The 23,800-nt window shown below is 39.0% G+C and overlaps 1 protein-coding gene across 1 annotated transcript; it reads right to left on the bottom strand.

Annotated features, from left to right (window-relative positions):
* Window positions 1-521: 521 nt before the first annotated feature.
* On the bottom strand, window positions 522-4,004 carry LOC112201683 (protein ETHYLENE INSENSITIVE 3). Its single transcript, XM_024342597.2, has 2 exons — window positions 3,697-4,004; window positions 522-2,964 (listed from the first exon to the last, which is right to left on the bottom strand). Exon 2 carries the CDS (start codon window positions 2,866-2,868, stop codon window positions 1,012-1,014), a length of 1,857 nt encoding a protein of 618 aa, XP_024198365.1. The 5' UTR covers window positions 2,869-2,964; window positions 3,697-4,004; the 3' UTR covers window positions 522-1,011.
* Between the last annotated feature and the right edge of the window lie 19,796 nt (window positions 4,005-23,800).

Genomic DNA, 23,800 nt, shown 5'->3' with positions numbered 1-23,800 from the left:
ATAGTGTCAAAAAAAAAAAAAAAAACTATAGCAGCATGATGAAATAAGCTGAAAAGATTATTCGTTACAGCTCACATTTTATCCAAAAGTTCCAGTATATTACTGTCATAGTGCTTTAAATGGTAGACTAGACAATAATTGTGGTAGACTAATTGTCTCTACCGTACCACCACAATACGTTGGTATACCACGCACTAAATGATGCATCACTAATATATCGGTACATTGAGAGCTCCCAAAGATACGGATCTCCTTGTGGTCACATCTGATGAGATATTTTTTGTTTTGTTTTCGGCAATATGTCACATGTGAGATTAAACTTTCACGCCTAACTTCTCTCTTTCCCCACCGTCTTTCTTGTTTGCCCCTTCGTCGTATTCGAACATACCTACACGCTATGCAATGTTGACAGCCGCCTGCATATATTGACCCAAGACTAGAGAAAAGGGCAAAGGACACAACCATAAAGACAATACCACTTGTGGTTGTGGGTCTATAACTTGGAAAAGAGATAAGCACCATTAAAAACCAGTCAACAAATCGGAAGAATCCACTACATTACATGATCATGGTTGGGAACCCCATTACATTAAAGACAATTCAATCAATCTGAAGAACCCATTACATGACAGCCTTACACGAGGACAAGGACAAGGACAACAAACTCAGATTTCTAACCATCACCATGGTCGATCTGGATTGAAAGAAAATTGAAGACAGAAACAAGTTAAACAAACCAACCTACTTATTTTATATCACAGTTAATATTTATATTTATAATTAACAAAAGGAAGGGTAGCTCATACAACCCTTCCCCCTTCCTCCATTTATTGGCCTGCTCATTCCTTCTATATAAGGCTTTTAACCTTGATTCATTCTACTAGAGTACATGTGAAATCATGATGAATAAGTAGCAACACTCTAACTCAAGTAAGGTTTTAGCACATCAAGTATATTACCCACGAATCTCGTGTGCAGATGTGGGCTAGATACCCTGCGTAATTCTCCGTTTCACTGGAACCAGATTGAAGTCTCCGACTGCTTCTCCATTGGCAATGCCAGCCCTTGTAGATCTTCTTTGTAATCAAAAGAGGCCAAGTCAAATGGGGACCCAAACATCATAGGAAAGTTACTGTTATGGTTGGTCTCAAATGGAGAACTCACGACCTTAAACTGCTCGAATTGACCTTCCTCTCGAGGAAACAAGTGATGATTACTGGAGATGTTGGATTCTTCAAAGAAATTCCCATCCAACCTAACTCCTTGACCACGGAAGTATTCATCCTGTTGATGTGCAACTTTAGGCTGAGAAAAGTTCTGACCATTGGTCGCTGAACTGTTCGGATTTGCATTCTTGTCACCTTGAACATTACTATCATAGAAAGACATAAGCTCGCTGATCATTTTCTGCCCATCCTCTGGAACTCCTCCTGATAGATCAAAGGATGGTGGCACCGGCTTGGCGGAAGGAGCTGCTGCCTTGGTTTGGACAAAGGATTGAGGGAAGATGACTGGTTTAATCTCATTAACAAGGAAATTAGATGCCCCGAACTCAGAAGACCTGTTACTGAATGGGCAACTCAATTGATGATTGTCCCTGGAAGTTCTGTCATGAAAACCATGACGGAATTCGCTGTAAGGACACTGAACGAACTCACAGGTGTAGATCTTCTGATCCACCACCATGTTTAGATCGCTTGAAGGCTTCCTTTTCCTCATGAAATCCAAGTTTGTGATGACTTCTCCTTTAACTGGAAAAGAAGTGGGTTGATGGACTTGAAGCCCTTCCCTCATTATTTCCATCCCAAAATTCGATGAATGAAGATTATCAGGCTTACACTCCTGAACATCAAAGTTTGGCTCATCTTCAGCCCCTTCAACATCATACTCACTGCAGTCATTAATCACCAAAGATCCACTGGCTCCAGCTGTAGACAAAGGGGGGCATGAATTTGGATAAAGCTCTCGAGCCAGGGACTCTTCTTGGTTGATGATGGCCAGCCAGGTAGAACTCTCCTTAGCTGTCATCTTGTCTTGCAAGCATTTAGATTGCCTCACAAGCTTACGAATCTTGGCAATATCAGGGGACATATGCTTAATAACTGCAGTGAGAACACCCACCTTCCATGCCTTTTTCAAGTCATGTGGCTTCTTGTATGGTGGAGGACCCTGATCCTTGGGCAAACCCAGTTCAGGCCACCATTCCTCATTCGCAGTGGGCCACCAGGGTGGTGGAACACCTTTCTCTAAAGGAAACCGCCTCTGTGGAGGATCACAATGCTGCATAAGTGCTGACAAGAGAGAACCCAGAGTGGTGTCTTGAAGCTCTTGCAAGGTGTGAGGGGTTGGACCAATTGGGTTGCACCCATCGTTCCTGCCGGGAACTGCATTATCAGCTTGATACTTGGATATAGCTGCTGGTCCATTACGATCAAACCTGACCTTGTCCTTCCACCATTCACGAAGATTGTCTGATGCCCCAGTAACTGGTTTTCCCTTCTCTGGAATAATACCATAGACAAAGCCTTGGGCTTTGCAAACTTCCATCATCTTCAACATGTACTTCAAAATCCCATCTTGGGCCCTCGACATCTTCTTCCTCCTTGCCTGCTCTTGAGACTGCCTCTGCTTTGCAGTGACAATCACTTCCTTACCACCCTTAGTCGTCTGTTCTCTGAGTCTCTTGAGACGCATTTTATCTCTCCACATCCTTCTCTCAAGCTCATCTACATCTATCTCATCATCAGTATAATCATCCTCCACGGTGGCCTCGGTTTCAGCCTGTGGGATGGCCACTTCTCCCCCAGGAGTTGTAGATATAAAATCTAGATCACCACAAAATCCCATTTCGTCGAACATCATGATCATTTCCCAAATGAAACCACCAAAAAGCTCACAAGAATTTCAAGTCGGTATTCTGGAGTCTAGCTTCAATCTCAAAAAGATTCTTTTGACCTGTAAAATCTGTCACAACAGCAAATAGACAAACAGAAAAACCGATTTAATATGTATTTTCTACAATTTCATAAGTCTACATAAGTTGATCTACAACATAATCACAGATGCAGAAGTGTTAAAGCCACTAATTCCCAATCTTGAGCGAAAGATTGTTGGACTAGAAATGATTAAGCAGCAATACAAAAACAGAAGAGAACAAAGAGAAGAAAACACTGTACTCATCAGCAAATATTTTCAACTTCACCTAGAACAACTTTTTCTATGACTCGATTAAAGACTCTAGTCTAGACAAAAAAGAAGACGGATCAACTGAGCCTGCATACAAAATCAAACTAACATCAAATAGTGATATATATATACATACATAAGAGGTTTGAGAACAAAGCTAAATGATTCCCCCTCACAGATACACAGTATTATTATGTAGATCTCATAGTCATATGATAACAGCTGGATCGGAGTCAGTTTGGACAACAAAATTGCTACCCCGAATTTTATGGAACAAATTCGATAATAGACCCGACTGCTCCAATTCAATTCTCTAAAGATACAAAGCAAAAGAAAAGAACAAAAACCGAAAACTTGAGCTAATGGCATAAAAGAATTGAAGCTTCACAGATCGAGCAGAGGAAAGGAAAACATGAAAGAAAATAACAGGAGATATATGAAGAAGCAGATTAGATGAGAACAGATATGAAAAGGGACCAAAAAAAAAGAAAAAAAAAAGAGCTAGCTTACCTAAAGGAAGGAAGGAGGGGATGAACTCAGGAGAAAGGTCTAGTTCTTCTCTTCCGGGTCAATATTGAGGGATCAAGTTTTCAGAAAAGAGAGGAAGAGAGATAAGCATTATCTCTTCGTGTATTGGTATTGAGTATAGTCTATAAGAGTATTGACCCAGGTAGTACATATTTTAATGTGGGTATTATTTCAGTATAGGAATAAACAAACAATAGAAGAAGAAGATGATGATGATGATGGGGCGGCCCTAGTTGAATGTGAACGTGGTCGGTTTTGGTGGGGGTAAACTGGTAAACAAATACCAAACTGAGAAAGCAGGTCAGGTTAACTCAATCCAAGCGCATTGGGATGGCAGTTAACACAGAGAGACCGACTCACTGTCTGTCTTTGATTTCAAAAAAGACAAAATCAGCGTGGCCACCGTGTTTCTGTCGCCCACTACGCAGTTAACCATTCCCTCTCCAAGTCTTAACCTTTCTCCACTTTTTAGATAATTATAAAGTCAAAATAGGAGGTTCCTTCCCTAAATAGACCACGGGAGGCCACTTTTCTGCAAAAAGTAATATGCACGTGCGTTTTATAAAAATATAAGTCACCATTACATTTGTTAGAGCAAGTCCATCCGTTGGGGTAAATGTCAAGGTTGAAAAGTCAAGGAGGTCGACCAGTCAAGAAACTGTTTACTACCACTGGACATGGATTTCCACCCTTTAGAGCATTTCCACCGGTTGTGTTTTGATCGACCTCCACATGGGATTAGTGAGGTGGTGACCGGCCAATTGCAAAAACTCTCCTCCACCGACCCAAGAGTGACTAGCCAAATTTTGGCTTTTGATGACCAAGTCAAAAAAAAAAAGCCAAGGGGATGACTAAATTTTTGACCCAGTATGACTAAATTTTTTACCCAGCTTGCCCGGCTGCCAACTCGCCCTAGCAGGCAATGTGGCTGACGTCAGCGACTGATAGGAGCATTTTAATGCGACATTTTAACTGTTATTTCCCTATATTTTCTGCGTTATTTCCTTAATAAAACTCTGTTTAGGAAAGTTTCCATTCTTCGAATGGGAAAGTTCCTAATTGTAGAAAGTTTCCGTTTTGTAGTTTCTATTTTCCATTTTTAGAAAGTTTCCATTTTAGTTTAAGAAAGTTTCCATTTCTTATTTTAGAAAGCTTCTATTTTCAGGTTTTTGGAATAAATAAGCTGAATTGAGTTGATAAATGGAACGAGAAGCTTCATGAAGATGACATGGCAAGGAGAGAATCAAGGAAGAGTTTTTTAAAAAAAAAGGAAAATATATTTTCCTTGGGGATTAAATTTTCCGTGTAATACTTAAGGAAAAACAAGGTGACAAAGTGGGAATTAAGGTGATTGATTGAGAATTTCACGTGGAATAAATCAAAGGAGATTTTCTTAGGAGATTTTTATGGAAAGAAATATTGTTGGAGGAGTAAATTGGTGTGATTGCCAACGTGAAAATCAGAAATAATCAAGGAGATGACGGAAAGAGAGATTCAAGGGAGATATTTATGGAAGGAAAATATGTGTGCACCAAGGAAAAGCTCAAAAGGCGTCCAGATTCATCCCTAAATTCCCTAAAGGAATGTTGGCCGAAATTCATGAAGAAAATCAGAATAATTTCAAGGAAATTCGGCAATTAAATATTAGGGAGTTATTTTAGAGAATTTTGATTGGTTGGAACACATCACAAGGCTTACTTGGCATTCTATGATTGGTTGGACCACATCACAAGCTTACTTGGCGAATTATCATTGGTTGAAGCTATGTGGAAAATTCTGATTGCTTTGTGAACCCTAGCCGTGCTCCTATATATACCCACCTCTTTGACGTTGAGAAGGTTCCTCTCCCCCATACAATTTACACTTTAGAAAAAATTCAGAAAAGTTCTTAGCATAGCCGTGAGTTTCTCCATCCTCTAGTCATCTCCACGAGTTCAAGCAAGGCCAAGGGAGAAGAAGCATAGCCGTGAGCATCCATCATCCATCTCCAACCTTGAAGCTTGCTTTCGAGATTCAAGAGACCACCACATCAATCGTTCATCACCATCTCCATCTCACGGTGTAATCCGATTCTCCTTTGTAACCTTTGCTTTGAATTTCGTTGGTTATGAACTAGTTGACATATGTGTTTGAACAAATATTAATTTCTGGAATTTTTATGATTAATTGAGAATTTTCAGATTCAAATTATTGTTCTTCGAGAGTTGCTTATGTGGGTCTGTTTAATTAAATTTGCGTTATAGATAACTTTTGTATTTTAATCTTATGTGGTTGCAAACACTTAGGGTTTTGATATAATTGGTGCTAGGTTTAAGAACATGAAATCGACTTTTCGTTTTGTGTAAACTTGAATCAAAGTAGTAAAGGTTTTGTGCAAAGATCGAATTTAATTAAAGAGGATTGCAATTAGGTAGACTTTTCCATAACTAAGTTGTACACTTGAGTTGATAGCCTTTCTCTATGTGTAATGCGTTAAACATGACATGATTGACTAGCTTTCTAGGGTTTGATTGCATGTTTGATAGGATTAATCTAGGTGCTTTCGCTTAGGTTAATTAGCATTGAAAAGTAAAATATGGGAAATCATTTGCTTTCGAATGTTTCACATGATCAACTCCTTTCTCATGACTTAGATGAACAATATTAGGGTTTGAGTCAATTTTAATCATATGTTTCGGTTTTGATCTTTGTTCTCTCATTCCATTTGTATTTTTATGTTTTTGCATTTTAATTGTTTTGTTAACTTAGTTTTATTTTCGAAAAACCAAAAACAAAATCCCCCTTTTTCGTGTAAAATGTTTATAGTTGTGAATATCTTTGTGAATATTATACTTTGTTTTAATTTTAATTGTTTAATTGTTTGACAATGACAGGTGTACCCTCAATCCCCGGAATAGAACGATCCCTATTTATTACGTATTACTAATGACATTTCAGGGTTAAATTATGCGCTTGCTTTTAGCCGCATCAATTTTTGGCGCCGTTGCCGGGGATTTTTCGTGTTTTTTTTTTTTTTTTTACTCACTTGTGTACTTAACTTGTGTCTTATGTACTGACTTGTTAACTTGTGTACTTAACTTGTTAATATTACATGTAGTTTGTAATTCACTAACTTGTTATACTTGTTTATATATATATATATATTTTTGTATTTCTTTGTTAATTATAGTCACTAACTTTATTTAATGGAGGTACCGTCTGGCTGAAAGACGTTAAATTCAAGCGCTACTTGGGAGGCAACCCAATTCAGAAGAAGCTGTGAAGGAGTCTTCAATAACACAGATTCGCTTTCTCTTTCGCTATTTCTTTTACTTTATAATTTTCTCCTTTATTTTTGTAGTCTTTTCGTAAATTCCATTCCTAAATGCTTAATTGTTTCATTGCATGCTTATGATTGATTACATTGAGGACAATGCAATATTTAAGTGTGGGGGAAGGGATTTACACTTTTGTTTTGAGTCATATATATTGAAAAATACAAAAAAAATTGAAAAATGTCAAAAAAAAAAAAAATTTGTTTTCATTTGTTTTGTTTTTATTTTTGAGTCATAGGATGTCCTTTCAACTGTCTAGGACGAGCTTATATCTCTGAAATTATGGCTAAAAGAGGATCACAAGATTGAGATGATTTTAAAATGGTATTCTTTGGTTAATTGAGATATATGAAAAATGTGTGCCTTGTAGTGGATATGGATTTAGTGACCTTGGTACAGATTATGAGCATGTTAAGATGAGTTTTGATTCATATAAACCCATGTGAGATAATTGAACCCATGTCCCTTTTTCTTGGAGTGATAAATGAAAAAAAATATATATTCTTAATTTCTTGGCGATGTTTTGATGATCTCAGCATTCTTTCATTTGATTGATTGCTTGCCATAGATTAAGTTTGATGGACTAGAGAATGCTAGAATTCACTCTTGTACTTGTTGAGACGTTTGTCAATACATGGCCCTGATTCTGGAAAGGATAGAGGCACCCTAGGAATTACCACCATTGCCATATAAGCTTGTGTCCCTATTTGTGCCCGTCGTGGGACTCCCCTAGATAAACTCCTTTGAGCCTACATTAAGCCTTTTCTTTCATCACCCTTAAAATCCTTAACCCTGAACCTTAGTATAGCTACACTCCTACCCTTTGTTCTAAAAACTTAGTGGAGCTATCTTTTGGGGACTTTACTTAAGGATTTGGCATTGAGAATGAAAATTGAGAAGAGGTGAAAGTTCAAGTGTGGGGGTAGACTTGTCCATAAAAAAAAATGTATGTGAAAGCCGTGAAAAAGAAATGAAAAAAAAAAAAAAAATTTGTACACGGTTAGAAAGAAAGAAAGATAAATGTTTATGGATCTTAGTCCCCCATACTTGGTGAGTTTGGAGTTTGTTTTGAATTGAAGGCCCATTACAGAAAAATTTGGACTTTGTCCAATTCACTAGAGTTCAAAGGAAGTTTAGAGTGAAGTTAGGGCCCAAAATGAAGACATTTGGCCTCTTTACATTACCTCTATGGGATAGGACGTTTTGATATATCTTGGTGGATTTCTAGAAGTCTCTACAGTTACATGAGCTCTGCTAGGTTTTTAGGACACTTTGTTAAATTCTTTACCCTTTCATTTCCTAAAACCTTGAGCCTTGGCCCCATTACAACCCTTAATAAGACCTTCTTGATCCTTAAGATGGGACAGCCTTTGATCTGTGGAGATGAGTTACAAGAGTTGAACCTATGGCTTGGGTCCATCTGTGCAAGTAGTTGATATCTTTCATGAGATCTTTTGAAAAAAAAAATTATTATATTCACAAAGTGCTTTTCGTTTCTTATATATGTGAGCTATTTGATTGCCTCAAAATATTTTCTCTCACATATAGTTGAGTGATTATAAGCTTTTAAGCATTGCCTTGAATTCAGAGAGAAGAAAGAGTGGATACACCTTGTGAGGATTTGAATCATACTTGTTTGAAGCATGCTTAACATAACCCACCCATCACCATTATTACAACCAAGTCCTACTTGTATAAGTGAAGATTATGTGTTTCAATTAATTCTCGAATGCTTAAACATTGATTCTTGGTTGAGTGCTAATCTTGGTGTTATGAAAGTAAGAGATTGCTGAGACAAAAAGTTGAAAGGCAATAGAGTCATTGTTTGTGTAGAGTCTTTAAATTTTCGTTGAGTCTTAGTTGAGTCTTTGTGAGATTTTGCTAAGGGACTAGCAAAAGCTAAGTGTGGGGGAATTTGATAGGAGCATTTTAATGCGACATTTTAACTGTTATTTCCCTATATTTTCTGCGTTATTTCCTTAATAAAACTCTGTTTAGGAAAGTTTCCATTCTTCGAATGGGAAAGTTCCTAATTGTAGAAAGTTTCCGTTTTGTAGTTTCTATTTTCCATTTTTAGAAAGTTTCCATTTTAGTTTAAGAAAGTTTCCATTTCTTATTTTAGAAAGCTTCAATTTTCAGGTTTTTGGAATAAATAAGCTGAATTGAGTTGATAAATGGAACGAGAAGCTTCATGAAGATGACATGGCAAGGAGAGAATCAAGGAAGAGTTTTTTTAAAAAAAAGGAAAATATATTTTCCTTGGGGATTAAATTTTCCGTGTAATACTTAAGGAAAAACAAGGTGACAAAGTGGGAATTAAGGTGATTGATTGAGAATTTCACGTGGAATAAATCAAAGGAGATTTTCTTGGGAGATTTTTATGGAAAGAAATATTGTTGGAGGAGTAAATTGGTGTGATTGCCAACGTGAAAATCAGAAATAATCAAGGAGATGACGGAAAGAGAGATTCAAGGGAGATATTTATGGAAGGAAAATATGTGTGCACCAAGGAAAAGCTCAAAAGGCGTCCAGATTCATCCCTAAATTCCCTAAAGGAATGTTGGCCGAAATTCATGAAGAAAATCAGAATAATTTCAAGGAAATTCGGCAATTAAATATTAGGGAGTTATTTTAGAGAATTTTGATTGGTTGGAACACATCACAAGGCTTACTTGGCATTCTATGATTGGTTGGACCACATCACAAGCTTACTTGGCGAATTATCATTGGTTGAAGCTATGTGGAAAATTCTGATTGCTTTGTGAACCCTAGCCGTGCTCCTATATATACCCACCTCTTTGACGTTGAGAAGGTTCCTCTCCCCCATACAATTTACACTTTAGAAAAAATTCAGAAAAGTTCTTAGCATAGCCGTGAGTTTCTCCATCCTCTAGTCATCTCCACGAGTTCAAGCAAGGCCAAGGGAGAAGAAGCATAGCCGTGAGCATCCATCATCCATCTCCAACCTTGAAGCTTGCTTTCGAGATTCAAGAGACCACCACATCAATCGTTCATCACCATCTCCATCTCACGGTGTAATCCGATTCTCCTTTGTAACCTTTGCTTTGAATTTCGTTGGTTATGAACTAGTTGACATATGTGTTTGAACAAATATTAATTTCTGGAATTTTTATGATTAATTGAGAATTTTCAGATTCAAATTATTGTTCTTCGAGAGTTGCTTATGTGGGTCTGTTTAATTAAATTTGCGTTATAGATAACTTTTGTATTTTAATCTTATGTGGTTGCAAACACTTAGGGTTTTGATATAATTGGTGCTAGGTTTAAGAACATGAAATCGACTTTTCGTTTTGTGTAAACTTGAATCAAAGTAGTAAAGGTTTTGTGCAAAGATCGAATTTAATTAAAGAGGATTGCAATTAGGTGGACTTTTCCATAACTAAGTTGTACACTTGAGTTGATAGCCTTTCTCTATGTGTAATGCGTTAAACATGACATGATTGACTAGCTTTCTAGGGTTTGATTGCATGTTTGATAGAATTAATCTAGGTGCTTTCGCTTAGATTAATTAGCATTGAAAAGTAAAAAATGGGAATTCATTTGCTTTCGAATGTTTCACATGATCAACTCCTTTCTCATGACTTAGATGAACAATATTAGGGTTTGAATCGATTTTAATCATATGTTTCGGGTTTTGATCTTTGTTCTCTCATTCCATCTTTGTTTTTATGTTTTTGCATTTTAATTGTTTTCTTTACTTAATTTATTTTCGAAAAACCAAAAACAAAATCCCCCCTTTTTCGTAAATAATGTTTATACTTGTGAATATCTTTGTGAATATTATACTTTGTTTTAATTTTAATTGTTTGTTTGTCCTACATTGACAGGTGTACCCTCAATCCCCGGAATAGAACGATCCCTATTTATTACGTACTACTAATGACATTTCAGGGTTAAATTATGCGCTTGCTTTTAGCCGCATCAGCGACAGATAAGTAGAGAGAGAAGCGGAGGAGAGGATGCGTCGTGGCCACGCACGAATGAGGAGCGAGCATTTGCTGACCGCGTGGAAAGCAAGCGTTTGTCGCCTAGCGACAAGAAGTGGGACGGAGGCTGGGACGCGTGGAAGCTAGCAGTTGGGTGAACAGATAATTTGAAAGCAACGGCCCTTTAATCTAGGCCGTTGTTTTGAATTAATGTTGAGATCCAACAGTGGTGCAATTAATAGGTATGTATAGGGTTGTAACGTTAAGAAACGGTAAGAAAAAAAATTCCTAAAAAATTCTAAAAATTTCTCTATAAATACCTACAATTATTTATCCTTAAATCTCCATAAAAATACCTACCATTCTCTATAAATACCTACCATTATTTATCCATAAAAATTCTGACATTAATTATCCATAAATCTCCATTATTACCATCTATTTACATCAAATCTATTTCAATTTTCCAATAAATAAAATTTTTCAATGAACAGTAAATCTGACTGGTCAAGAAACAGAACGGGTGGAAACCCATGTCCAGTGAACAGTTACTTGACTGGTCGACGCCTTGACATTTCTTGACTACGGGTGGACTTGCTCTTATGTTTCTTGACCAGTCAGTTACTGTTCATTGAATTTTTTTTTAATTGTAAAATTGAAATATATTTTATGTAAATAGATGGTAATAATGGAGATTTATGGATAATTAATGTCATAATTGTGATTACTATTTTACATTTTTACTAATATTTTCGGTGGAAAAATTATGAGCCACCTAAAGTTATTGACAATTTTTCTTGAAATGAGTGAAGCCACCACCGACAATTTTTTTGAAACGATTGAAACAACCACCGACATCTTTGAATGGATCAGATCATTTGCAAACTATTCAATCTAACGGTTATTGTCGATGTAATCTTATCTAAGATTTTCGATCAGATTATGTAGAACCAGGAGTGGACACGTGTCCTTATCATCTGATCACGTTTGATGTGAAAATTGTAAATAGATAGAGAAAGAGGCAGCACTCCATTCACACACAATCTGATATTGGCAAATCTCATTCTTTTTCATCTATCCAGATCCAACACATTTCGTCTCCTTCCTTAATTTCAATTAAGAGATTTTGGGCTAAGTATCGACAGTCTCGAGATGAAGATTATGAAGAGATGTGTACGACCCTAGTTAGTAATTTTTTGTATTATACGCAAATAAAACACGTACTTCTAGTTTATTGAAAAATACTTTTGTACTTCATATTTTTAAAAGGGACTCGTTAAGTATCCTGTACTTTTGAAGCCAAAAGTATTATACACGTACTATACATGATTTTAACATTTTTTTCCATATTTTACACATATTATTGAACAAAAATGAATATAAATGAATATTTTTAATTATTTAATTAATTAAAAATATTTTGCCAAACTTTTTAACGAACTATTTGATAAAATGTCCGAATAATATACGTACATATTTTTCGTGTACTATACACGTCCAGTTTTTTATTAACTATGTGTACGATTAATGCCCTTGTGATCGTAGCAGTCGTTGAAGCTGAATCTTCTAATCAAACATGAAGAGGGGGTTCTCGACCAGGGCTTGCACCGAATGAGGAGCGATTTAGGGAATCAAGAGGCAAAAACATGATGGAAGATTACTTTGTTCAGCGTCCAGTTTTCAGTGATAAGGAATTCCGGATACGCTACAAGATGAGTCACAATGTTTTCAACCGCATCTCCAGTGACCTTTGTCCCTATGACCGGTACTTTGTCCAGAAATCAGATGATACGCTACAGGATGAGTCACAATGTTTTCAACCGCATCTCCAATGACCTTTGTCGCTATGACCGGTACTTTGTCCAAAAATCAGATGCTGCTAAGAAAGTCAGACTACTTCCCGAGCAGAAGCTGACATGTTCCTTAAGAATGCTTGCTTACTGTGCTGGGCCAGATCAATGCACTGAGTATTATCAAATGGCGAAATCTACCTCTATCGAGGCTCTTAAACTATTTACAAAAGGAATCGTTAATCTGTACTCGGCATAATACCTCCGGGCTCTTACTCCAGCCGACCTCAGAAGACTGCTCGACAAAGCTGAAAGAAAAGGTTTTCCTGGGATGATTAGAAGCATCGACTGCATGCACTTGCAATGGAAGAATTGCCCAATAGGTTGGGCTAGAGAATACAGCAGTTGAAAATGTATCCCCACTATCATCCTCGAAGCAGTCGTATCTTATGACACATGGATATGGCATGCCTGCTTTGTAATGCCTGGATGATGCAACGACCTCAACGTGCTTGCTAAGTCCTTGTTGTTTGACGAGCTCATTGCTGGTCGAGCCCCTCAGATTCAATTTCAAGTGAATAATAGAATTCACAATTTAGGCTACTATCTCGCTGATGATATCTATCCTAGATGCTCTTCCATCTCTTGTACTCGGAATGCCTCTTTTCGCATATTCATTTGCAATCGGATACAAGCTCGTTGATTTTCCTCTTGGAGACTTCGAGCAAATTCCTCCTTAAGTTTTTTCTTGCCAGCGGTTGCCTCTTTTTGATTGTTCGCTATACTCTCGACAGCGGTTGACAAAGGACTTTGATCCTTCGCTGCCTTCTTTCCTTTCCGAATTGCTTCTTTCGCAGCCTTCCTTCCTTGAGGCCTCACATTAGGATCTGTAGTTCCACTGGCAATTACCTCATCTACATCCATGTCCAAGTTGATGGGAGAATTTTCAGCAATTGGTTGTGTGTGCGTCTGTTGACTTCCTTCATTTGATGTTCCTCCGGATGTATGGTTAGGGATGTCTTTAAATTGTTGAAAGCCCTCCACAATAGCGTAACAATCAAAACTCTGAAAATTGTATCTTTTGGTCTTCCCTTTTCTCTTCATCCCGACATGCCACAGTTTATGTGTTTCATCAAGCTATGTTATTTAAAAATGAATAAAAAATTCAATTAGTACAAATATAAATGCCATTATGAAGGGTCATCTATTATAAAGTAATAATTTTAATAACAAAGTATCTCACCGTTTTACAACAAAAATCAACTAGTACAAATATAAACACCGTTATAATTACATTACTATTTATCAAGTAATTATTTTAATTATAACAAAAAGCAATTGCTACAATTATAACTGTTGTAGAGAAACTGAATTTGAGAGGAAATCGTTGTGTATTCTCATTGATAATAGGGGCCTCTTTATATAGAGGATTACAATGCATAGAATCTCAATCATTCAAGGAAAGTAATCGTACATTGAATAGGAATCTAGATCCTCCTAATTTAACCATATTACCACTAGAGCAAGTAACCTAGAGTTTGGGCCAAACACAAATTAGGGTTTACTTGAACACTCCCCCTTGTGTTGCCCAAACGCGGTGCTTCTCTCGTTGCCTCGCTAAAAACCTTGCCGAGTAACAAAAACTCAGTGGGACAAAAATAACCTCGGTCGAAGGGGGAAAAGAGCACAACACACCCTTCACGTTTCGAGGTGAACATATAGCTAGACATCTCCTCCTAATGACTACGATCATGGGAGTTCAAATAATTTCCTCAAGCCAATTCTTGCCACATGTTTCTCGAACGTGGATTTGGGCAATGACTTAGTAAACAAGTCTACCACATTATCCTCAGATCAAACCTAGTTCACTTTGGTATTTGAGAAGAGTCTGTTGTTGCTGATTATGCTTGGTGTTGTCTCTTTTGATGTAACCTTGCTTCATTTGTTCAAAATGAACAGCATTATCCTAAATTCTAGTAGGCTTATCTTGTGGTAGACTTCAAACCACAATTGTTCGAACATGCTTGATGATGGATCCAATCCATAAACATTCACGAACCACTTCGTGAAGAGCAATAATTTCTGCATGGTTCGAAGATATAGCGACTACGGTCTGTTCTTTAGACCTCCAAGATATCAAGGTCTTTTCCCATGGTGAACACTTAACCAGTTTGGGAGCAACCTTTGTGTGGGTCAGAGAGGTACCCAGCATCAGCAAAACATTCCAAAACACTTATATCATTTTGGGATAGGGATAGACAATGCAGGCCAGCGTTGGCGGCATTTCTGGTGTGTGATGGGTCCGAATCCATCATCTCTCTGTAGGGATAGAACAAGCCCATATCAATCGTACATCTCAAGTACTGAAAGATGTCTTTTACACCAATCAAAATGGTGTCACGTTGGCGCAGAGCTATTCCTTAGCTAACAAGTTCACTGCAAATGAGATGTTCAGTCCTGTGCATTAAGCGAAGTACAATAATGCGCCTATTGTACTCAAGCAAGGCACTTCTGCTTCTAGCACATCTTCGTCATCATCCTTCAGACGAAGAGGATCCTGACGAAGAGCATCCTTTTCAGGATCAAGACTACAGACGATCATGGGCGTGCTTGAAGGTTTGACCTTGTCAAAATGCCTAAGCATCTATCGACAATCGACACGATGCTCAAGTTCCAAACTGAGACATAATCGTGTTCTCCCATAATCATTCATCTCAAAATCGGATTTCAAGTGTTCAGCGGTTTCCCTTAACTCTTTAAGGGCTTCTAATAAAAATCATGTCCAACATGAACCGCGATGGAATCCGAAACTTGTTATGGAAACGCGTGGGCATATCACTTCCCAATCAAGTAGTCAATTTAGTGAGTGTTTCGACCTCTTTGTAAATGCGCTCCGTGGTCTAGAGCCACTTGACTTGGGTAAATGAAGTTCATCGTGAACCTTTAGGTATATTCCGTATCTAGATCCCAATAGAGATACGTAGTGACCACATTTGTAAGCTGCATGTTCAGTTATTCGGAAACTACCAAACTGACAGGGTAGTGGAGTGAAATGACATCCATTATGAGAGAATATGTTTGATCGTAGTCGATTTCAGGGCGTTTTATGAGAAGCCTTGCGCCATAAGGCGAGATTACCATCTCTTTTTTTCACTACGCTTTCTAATGAAGACCCATTAGTCAATAGGTTTTATATTAAGAGGTGTTGGCATCACTGGCTCAAAAACCTTCCTCTTCGTTAGAGAAACCATCTTAACCTGGATCGCATCTTTCCATTTAGGCCAAATTTCTCTACGTTGGCATTCATTCATCAACGGAGCGTAGTTCGATATCATCTGACTCAACAAACTCATGCGCAACTCTATCATCAATTATGATGGAGTTTCTATCCCACGTCTCATGTACACTAGTGTAATTTTCATAGAGCCAGGAATAGGTTTTGACTTTGAGGCGTCGCCCAACGATAACCATAACTCGAAAGCTTCTCATGAGAAGGATTTTGTGTGTCGATGATCAAAGGATTGGAGTGTGCCAAAGAATCCTTCAAACCTACGGGCCTCCCATGCATCCTAGCTAGGGCCATGGCCTGTAACGCCAGAGTGCCACTCTCTTTGGCGTTGGCGCCATGCCTACCTCCGTGTAGGGTGGCGCTACGTCCTCTTGTAGGGACGTCGTTCCTTGCAGGCTTGTTTGCAGCATATTTGTGTGATCTCGTCACTTTAACAGGGATCTAGATGAGACATAGTGGGGACAGGTCACGACAATTCCTGTACTTCCTGCTGAACATCCGTGTTCTTATCTCCCCCTAACGACGGGAAGACTGTCTCATCAAAGTGACAACCCGCAAAGCTAGCGGTAATGAGATCGCCTTGCAAGGGCATTAAGTGGCGGACGATTGTTGGAGTCTCAAATCAAACGTAGTTGCCCATTCGTCTGGAAGGACCCATCATATAGCGCTGTGGTGGCGCAATTGGCACATAAATGTCTCACTTAAATATGTGTAAGTACGATACCTGTACCCAGTCACTAGATGTAACGCAGAGGTACATTGAGTGGCGGTGGGTCGTAGACGAATTAGCATAGCTGCATGCGATATTACATCACCCCAAGCAGATATAAGGAGATTGGTGTGCATTACCAATGTCCGGACTACCATCGTAGTTGTTTCCGCAAGACCATTTGGGTGTGTACAAGGGAATGTGATGTCTAACATCAGTCCCATTGCAATATCCATCGAAAGTCTATCGATGTAAACTCTCTAGCATAGTCAAATCCAAATGACTGAATAGGATGATCCGGGGAGTGAGCCCGTTGTCATATGATATGTGCTAGGAGTGTAGCATAAGTAGCATTTATAGGTGGACAATGGCACAACACGTGACCAGCGTGTTTACGTGTCAACCAACATCATGAAATATTTAAGCGTCCGCAAGTTGGTTGAATCAATCCACAGAATCCATGGGGATTCTATGTAAGAACAGAATGAGTATGTTCATTTCCTTTGCATAGGACGGTCTTAGTCCTAATTTCCCTAAGGAATAGGCTTTGTAAAACGAGCGAGAGGCTTTAGAAACAACCAATGAGAATTTTGGTTAGGCTTGAGCGTCTGAAACGCTATTTTGAAGCAAGTTGGTGATTGCAGCATCACCTGGGCCGCCATCACCATGATGGACGCTATCCATGGTGTCATGGATAGGGACTGTGCCAGCCCCAGGCTGGTGGTGGTCATGGATAGGGACTGTGCTAGCCCCAGGCTGGTGGTGGACGGAGACGGTGCCCTAGGCAGCAGCGTCGGTCACACTTAGTCCAGAAATCAACTTTGGATTCATGCTTCGTTTCGCTCGAAAGGAATGATGTCCATGTGAAGTCTTTAGTAGACGGATCATCATATCATGACTAGAATGATCTATCCTGTCGTGACAAAGCCAATATGTGTCTAAATCCAAGAGATCTTCTCTCATAATTTTATTGGATTAATAGCTCGAATAGTGACATAGAATCCACTAGAGAAACACATAAACTTCTCTAAGATACGCCTTTGTTCGCAATCATTAGAGGTATTGCAAAGGAACTCATTTATGTTCTCTACATGCATTTTCGCATGGAATCCGTTGGCTATTCATAGGTGTGATTTTCCCTAGAAATGTAGAGAGTTTCTGTGACAGTAATTAAGGTGCCATTTGGCAAGTGGAACTTGGGCTATTCCATGTCCTTGAATTAATACTGATGGTCCAGCCATCGTAGTCACAAAAGTCATATGCTCAGAATCAAAATGGAGTCATAAAGAACTCGAAATTTTATTCATAAGCCAACGGAGTTACATCTTTGTCTCTTTGACTAAATAAAATCTAATCCAAAATGATAGCTAATGCAAAACAATGGTAGTCGTCTAACTTCTTTCGGTAATTCCAAAATAAATGTGACCAGGTGGGTCAAGAGATATCAGTGGAGCAAGGCTTGCTTAAGTACCACTAATCTCAGAACCTTCCTAGACATCACACTTACTTTGAATGAGCCTACTTTGAAGAAAAACTAAACCATTGGCATTTACTACAAAAATATATGGCAATTGCCTATTATATCTCTTGGAAAAATAAAGACTTAAACAGAATTGGCGATCTATTGATCCCAGCCAGATTTGTAGTCTTCAACCCTTCACTCTAGATCATCTTCTTGATCTTCTTGTTCCATATAGTGAGCTTCTCTTCCTTCACAATATGCTTTGTAAACGGTGACAATTTCTTCACGAGCTCTACAAATGTGTGCCCAATGATCAGACACTCCACATCGAGAACATACATCTCTTTGCTCAAACTCCATTGATTGAGGCACTTTGAAAGCGTCATTTAGATGACTCTTAGTGTTAGTGGAGCCACCAACATGGCTAGAGGCGTTGCCTCCCTCTCTCTTTCCACGTTGACCTCTTCAGTTCCGTGTTCGTCTATTTTGGCGGTTACCTTCCCAAGTAGAGCTATTATATGGACCAGAACGTCCAGAAGTATTCCTAAGATTAGGGTTTCGCTCTTAGCGCCTTCTCTTAGGGGCGCGACTATAATTGGATTCCGGAATATGCCCTGTTCCCACGGATCTCGAATTATAGTTCTTCACAAGGATGTTGTCATGCTTTTCAGCGACATTCATAGCTCCAATGAGCTCATGAAACCTTGTGATTTGTCTTGCAGTAACATCGATTCGATAGTTCTTAGTAACCATCAATGCAGAGATGGGGAAAGTAGAGAGAGTCTTCTCAATCAACATTGCATTTGTGATCTCTTTACCACAGAATTCCATTAAGGATTTAATGCGAAGTGCTTCCGAGTTATAGTCAAGAACTGACTTGAAATCACAGAAGCGGAGGCTATGCCATCTCACTTCTAGGTCAGGAAGCAGGGAGTTACAGAAGTTGCCAAATCTATCATCGAGTGAGACCCACAGCCATCTGGGGTCTTCTTCATTCATACGCTCGTACTGGAGAGAATCATCCATATGACGAGTCATTAGGATGATGGCTTTTGCCTTATTTGCCTTTAAGGCTGCTCTATTTGCTTCCAAAGCTTGAGCTTGCTCAACAGTTAGCACGTCCTGGCTAGGCCCGAGAATCGTATCCAAGATTCCATTGACAATGAGATGCTAGCGGATATCACGAACCCACCTGTGATATTTAGAGCCAGTTGTTCCCAATGGAGAAAAGTCCAATTTGTTCAGGTTACTCATCCTGAAAGAGAACAAGAAATTAGGGTTAGTTTCGGAGCGAAAAAGGCTACCACGAAAACAAATAAAACTTTTGAGCGTAATCGCTTCCATGAAATTCGATTCCAAGAGGGGTTGGATTAGATCGAAACAATGTTGTTTGCGGTCCATCGTTTTATCTCAACAAACTCTAAGTTTGGAGAATTCTACAAGCTCCAAGCTTGAAGTGAGCACAAACCCCCACAGTTCGGCTTAATTTGGTCTCCCCTATGATAAAGAAAGGGGGGTAGAAGAAGGGAGGTTGTAAGTCCCTGAAAAGAAGAGAAATTAAATTTAAAAACTCTAAAAAAGGGGAACGTTTAGTAAAAAAATACCTCAAAATAGGTCGCCGGAAAATTTGACCAGAAAATGTCGCCGAAAAGTCGTCAGAAAGTCGCTAGAAGTGGCCTGAAAAGCCATCGGAAAATCTTTGACCGGGGGTTGACTGGAGGGATGACATGGCAGTGGGTCCTTCTGCTGATGTGGTAGTGCTGATGTGGCAGTGGGTCCCTGTGCTGACGTGGTTGTGGGTCCTCCTACTGACGTGGCAGTGGGCTTGTGTCAGTGGGCCTTTGCCATGGGCTTGGGCTTTTGGGCTTCTTTTCCCTTTTTTTTCTTTTCTTTTCTTTTCTTCTCTTTTCTGCCGGTTTTCTGGAGAAGATTTAGTCGGCCAGTTCAAGCACTTTTAGGCCGGTTTTTTCACTTTTTCTTTCGGTTCCTGAATCTTTGGCTTGAGAGGCTTCTACTACCATAATTTGGTGCAAATTAGAGGTTTGGAAGATGGTGAACTGGTAGAATATTTGCTGCGAGTTGTATGGAGCTTCCAGTGGCAGGTTCTGTGGTTTTCCGATCGGTTCTTGAGGTGGGGCAGCAGGTTCTGGACTCTTGGGATCGAGTTCTTCAAGGTGTGAGGTGGAGGCAGAAAAGGCTTCAAGGTTTTGTATTAGGATTCAAGGTTTTTAGCTTCTTGAATTAGGGTTTGGCAATTTGTTTCAGGGTTAGGGCTTCGTGCTGATAATATGTTGTAAGAAACTGAATTTGAGAGGAAATCGCTGTGTATTCTCATTGATAATAGGGGCCTCTTTATATAGAGGATTACAATGCATAGAATCTCAATCATACAAGGAAAGTAATCGTACATTGAATAGGAATCTAGATTCTCCTAATTTAAGCCTATTACCACTAGAGCAAGTAACCTAGAGTTTGGGCCAAACACAAATTAGGGTTTACTTGAACAATAACGATATCATAATTACTACATTATTTATCAAGTAATATCTAACTATAATGTATCAACAAATTAAATGATTTATCAACAAATACATACCTCATCAACCGCATTCGAACCGCTCTTGTTCCAATTACGAGCTTGCCTTAATGCACAATGTCACTCAAAGAGTTCAACCTTCAAAATTTTCCACCTTCCCTGCAAAGAGGAAGATGATTAGCCCTTTCCACTCCAATTTGCGGCAAACTGACACTTCACGCCCCTCCATAGTTCGATTTTTTTCTGATTTGTGACCACAACCGGATTTTGACTTACAGCTTTCCAAGACTTGCACAATTGAGCATCTTCCTCATTCGTCCGTCTCCTCCCGAATTCGGCATTTTCCTCTTCACTTTCATCTCCTCCTTGTCCGGCCACTAGACGTGTGTTTCTCCCTTGTTCGGCCATATTGGAAATAAAAAATTTTTGGAATATGAGAGCTATAGGAAGAGGAGGAAGAACAAAATTGGGTTACTATGAAAGATAATTTTTTTGGTGTGAGATGTAAAATAAATGGTAGGTATTTATAGAGAAATGTTTAGAATTTTTTTTGTTACCGTTTATTAACGTTACATATATATATATATATATATGTGTGTGTGTGTGTGTGTGTGTGTGTGTGTGTGTGTGTGCGTGTGTGCACATATTGCATATTAATTGTTAGCCGTAGGATCCCCGTCTTAATTGAAACCAAGGGCTGGGATTAGTTGACCGTTACTTTCAGATTTCAAATTGGACCAGCGGCTCTCTTCTACATGGCAAAGTCTGGCCCCTTCTTTGTCGCTACTCGACAAGTGACTGCACTTCACGCATACAGAAGTTGCGGCGCCACACGTCAACTCCTTGTCTTCCACTTCCTTCCTTCAGCGCGTCTTCTTCTCCACATAAGTAGCTGACGTCACCCACAATCCGGGCTAGGCTGGGTCGAGCATGCTGGGTCAAGGAAAATGTCAGGGCCTTGGCTTTATTCCTGACTTCGGTCAAGAAAGTGTGGATTTTGGCTGGTCAGAAGCCCACCGCTAGAGATGCATTTTTTCCCTTCTTGGTCAGCACCTCAGCTTTTCCTAGTTGGTGACTGATTAAGAACACACCGGTGGAGTTGCTCTTAGGGGTCGTCAATGGACTAGCTTGGACCAAATCGGGTCGGGTCAGATCAGGCCTTATAATATTTTCACATAATGACTGGACGAACCAAGCCGGGTCTCATTGTAAAATTCAAAGCTCAAATCTGTCCATATAGACCGGACCAGGTAGCACTCACTTATCTAAACGGGGGTAGGCCTATGTTTTTTATTTTTTTATTTAATAAGCACTATTCCATCTCTACAAATCGAGAGATTATGTATTCCTAAACATGAAAGTGGAATGGGCTTTATGAATCTTCATTGATTCAATCTCGTAGGGTTAGCGTTTATTGCAGAATTTGGATTTAGTAATTACAAAGTTATACAAAACTTTGTACTATCCATCTGGAAATTTTTTTTTGCTGATTTGGGGCCAAGTCGGTCTTTTTCTTGGCATAGCATTTTATCAGCTAGGGAGGTCTTGAGTTAGGGTTTGCGCTGGAGGATTGGTTTTGGGGCACATGTTGATATATGGAAGCATAAATGGATACCAGACTCATTTCCAAGATGTCCATCTTCTCCTCCTTGCAAAGGAGCTCCTCAATTTGTTTCAGAGTTGATTGATCCTGTAACATGAGCTTGGGATGTTCAAAAGTTCAGAGTTATTCTTCTCACCGAATGACATTGTTCTCATTTTGTCCGTTCCCCTAAGTAGGAGAGCAAATGCAAATAATTTTTTATAGCATTTTCACAGAAAGGTACATTTACTACAATTAGTGCTTACTTTTTGCTATAAATATTGCTTTGGGAGCAGTGTTGGCACCTCCTCCACTTTTAGATCTGTACTGTAAACTGTGGAAAGCCATTGGGGGAGCTAAGGTGCTAGGTAAGGTGGCTATGCATGCTTGGAGGACTTGCACTGGGAAGAGCATAGTAGAGAAGGTTTACAGCGGAAGGGGTACATAGGAGAGCTAGGTTGCTTGCTGTGCAATTATAATGTTGAAGATAGTGCGAACTTATTTTTTCGTTGCCCTTATGCCCAAGAAACATGGACGACTGTGATCGGACTAATATTTTCTATGTTTAGTGCATTTCTCTCTACATTTTACTTAGTTATTCTCTTAACATTATCATTTCTAACTTAGTTTTTGTTTTTAGGTAGTTTTGAGTCGAAAATGAAGGCAAGGAGGAAATGAGGTGCAAAAATGATCAGAAATGGAGAAATGAAGCTTTCCTAATCCTACTAGGAGAAGGAATCCCAGTTGAAGTAGGAATCCTAATGCAACAAGGAGTGAGCACGGAAAAATGGTGTTCGGAAATGAAGAAATGATAGAGTCCCAGATGGACTAGGAAACGGTGAGGCTAGGAGATGTTGTGGCTTCAAGATGACTAAAGATAGTTCAAGAATGTTCTAGAAGACATAGTTGGCATCACAATTGAAGAATGGGCTTTGAAATTGTCCAATTGAGAAGTCTGGCACAAAGATTGAAGCATGTGACTTACATATGAGTTTCTAGACCCTTCTTGACGTCTTGGAGGAATCCTAAATCAATTCCATTTGGTTTTTGCCGTGAAAAATAAAGAATATTCAAGAAGATTTTGGAAATCCCAAAAAAGGAGAGTTTTTAGGAATCTGCGTGTGTAGATCAGTCAACTTCGACAGAGTCCTGAGGACAGCTCAGAACGAACTAAATTGCGATCTATATATGGTTGGAAAACTACGGATGTCTAGTTTCTAGAGATTTTTACGGTCAGTCAATATCAATTTTATAGAAAACTATGGAGGTTAGTCTGCCCGGAAATCGGTTTTGCGCGAATAAGAAGGGTTTTGGACGTGAATATCTTTTGGGACAAATTTGGGAAGGTCTCTACTCCATATTTGATTTGATTTTGAGGATATATTGCAGCCATGATGATGTGGACCAATGAAAAAATTCAAAAGGAAGTCTACATCAACACAAAGAGGAAAGATAAT

The sequence above is a fragment of the Rosa chinensis genome, chromosome 5, assembly GCF_002994745.2.
Source record: "Rosa chinensis cultivar Old Blush chromosome 5, RchiOBHm-V2, whole genome shotgun sequence".
NCBI lineage: Eukaryota > Viridiplantae > Streptophyta > Magnoliopsida > Rosales > Rosaceae > Rosa > Rosa chinensis.
Note: the sequence above shows the minus strand (reverse complement) of the source record. Positions and strands in the feature narration are given on the sequence as shown.

Coding starts and splice junctions, on each gene's coding strand:
- LOC112201683 (XM_024342597.2), bottom strand. CDS start 2,868: ATGATCATGATGTTCGACGAAATGGGATTTTGTGGTGATCTAGATTTT.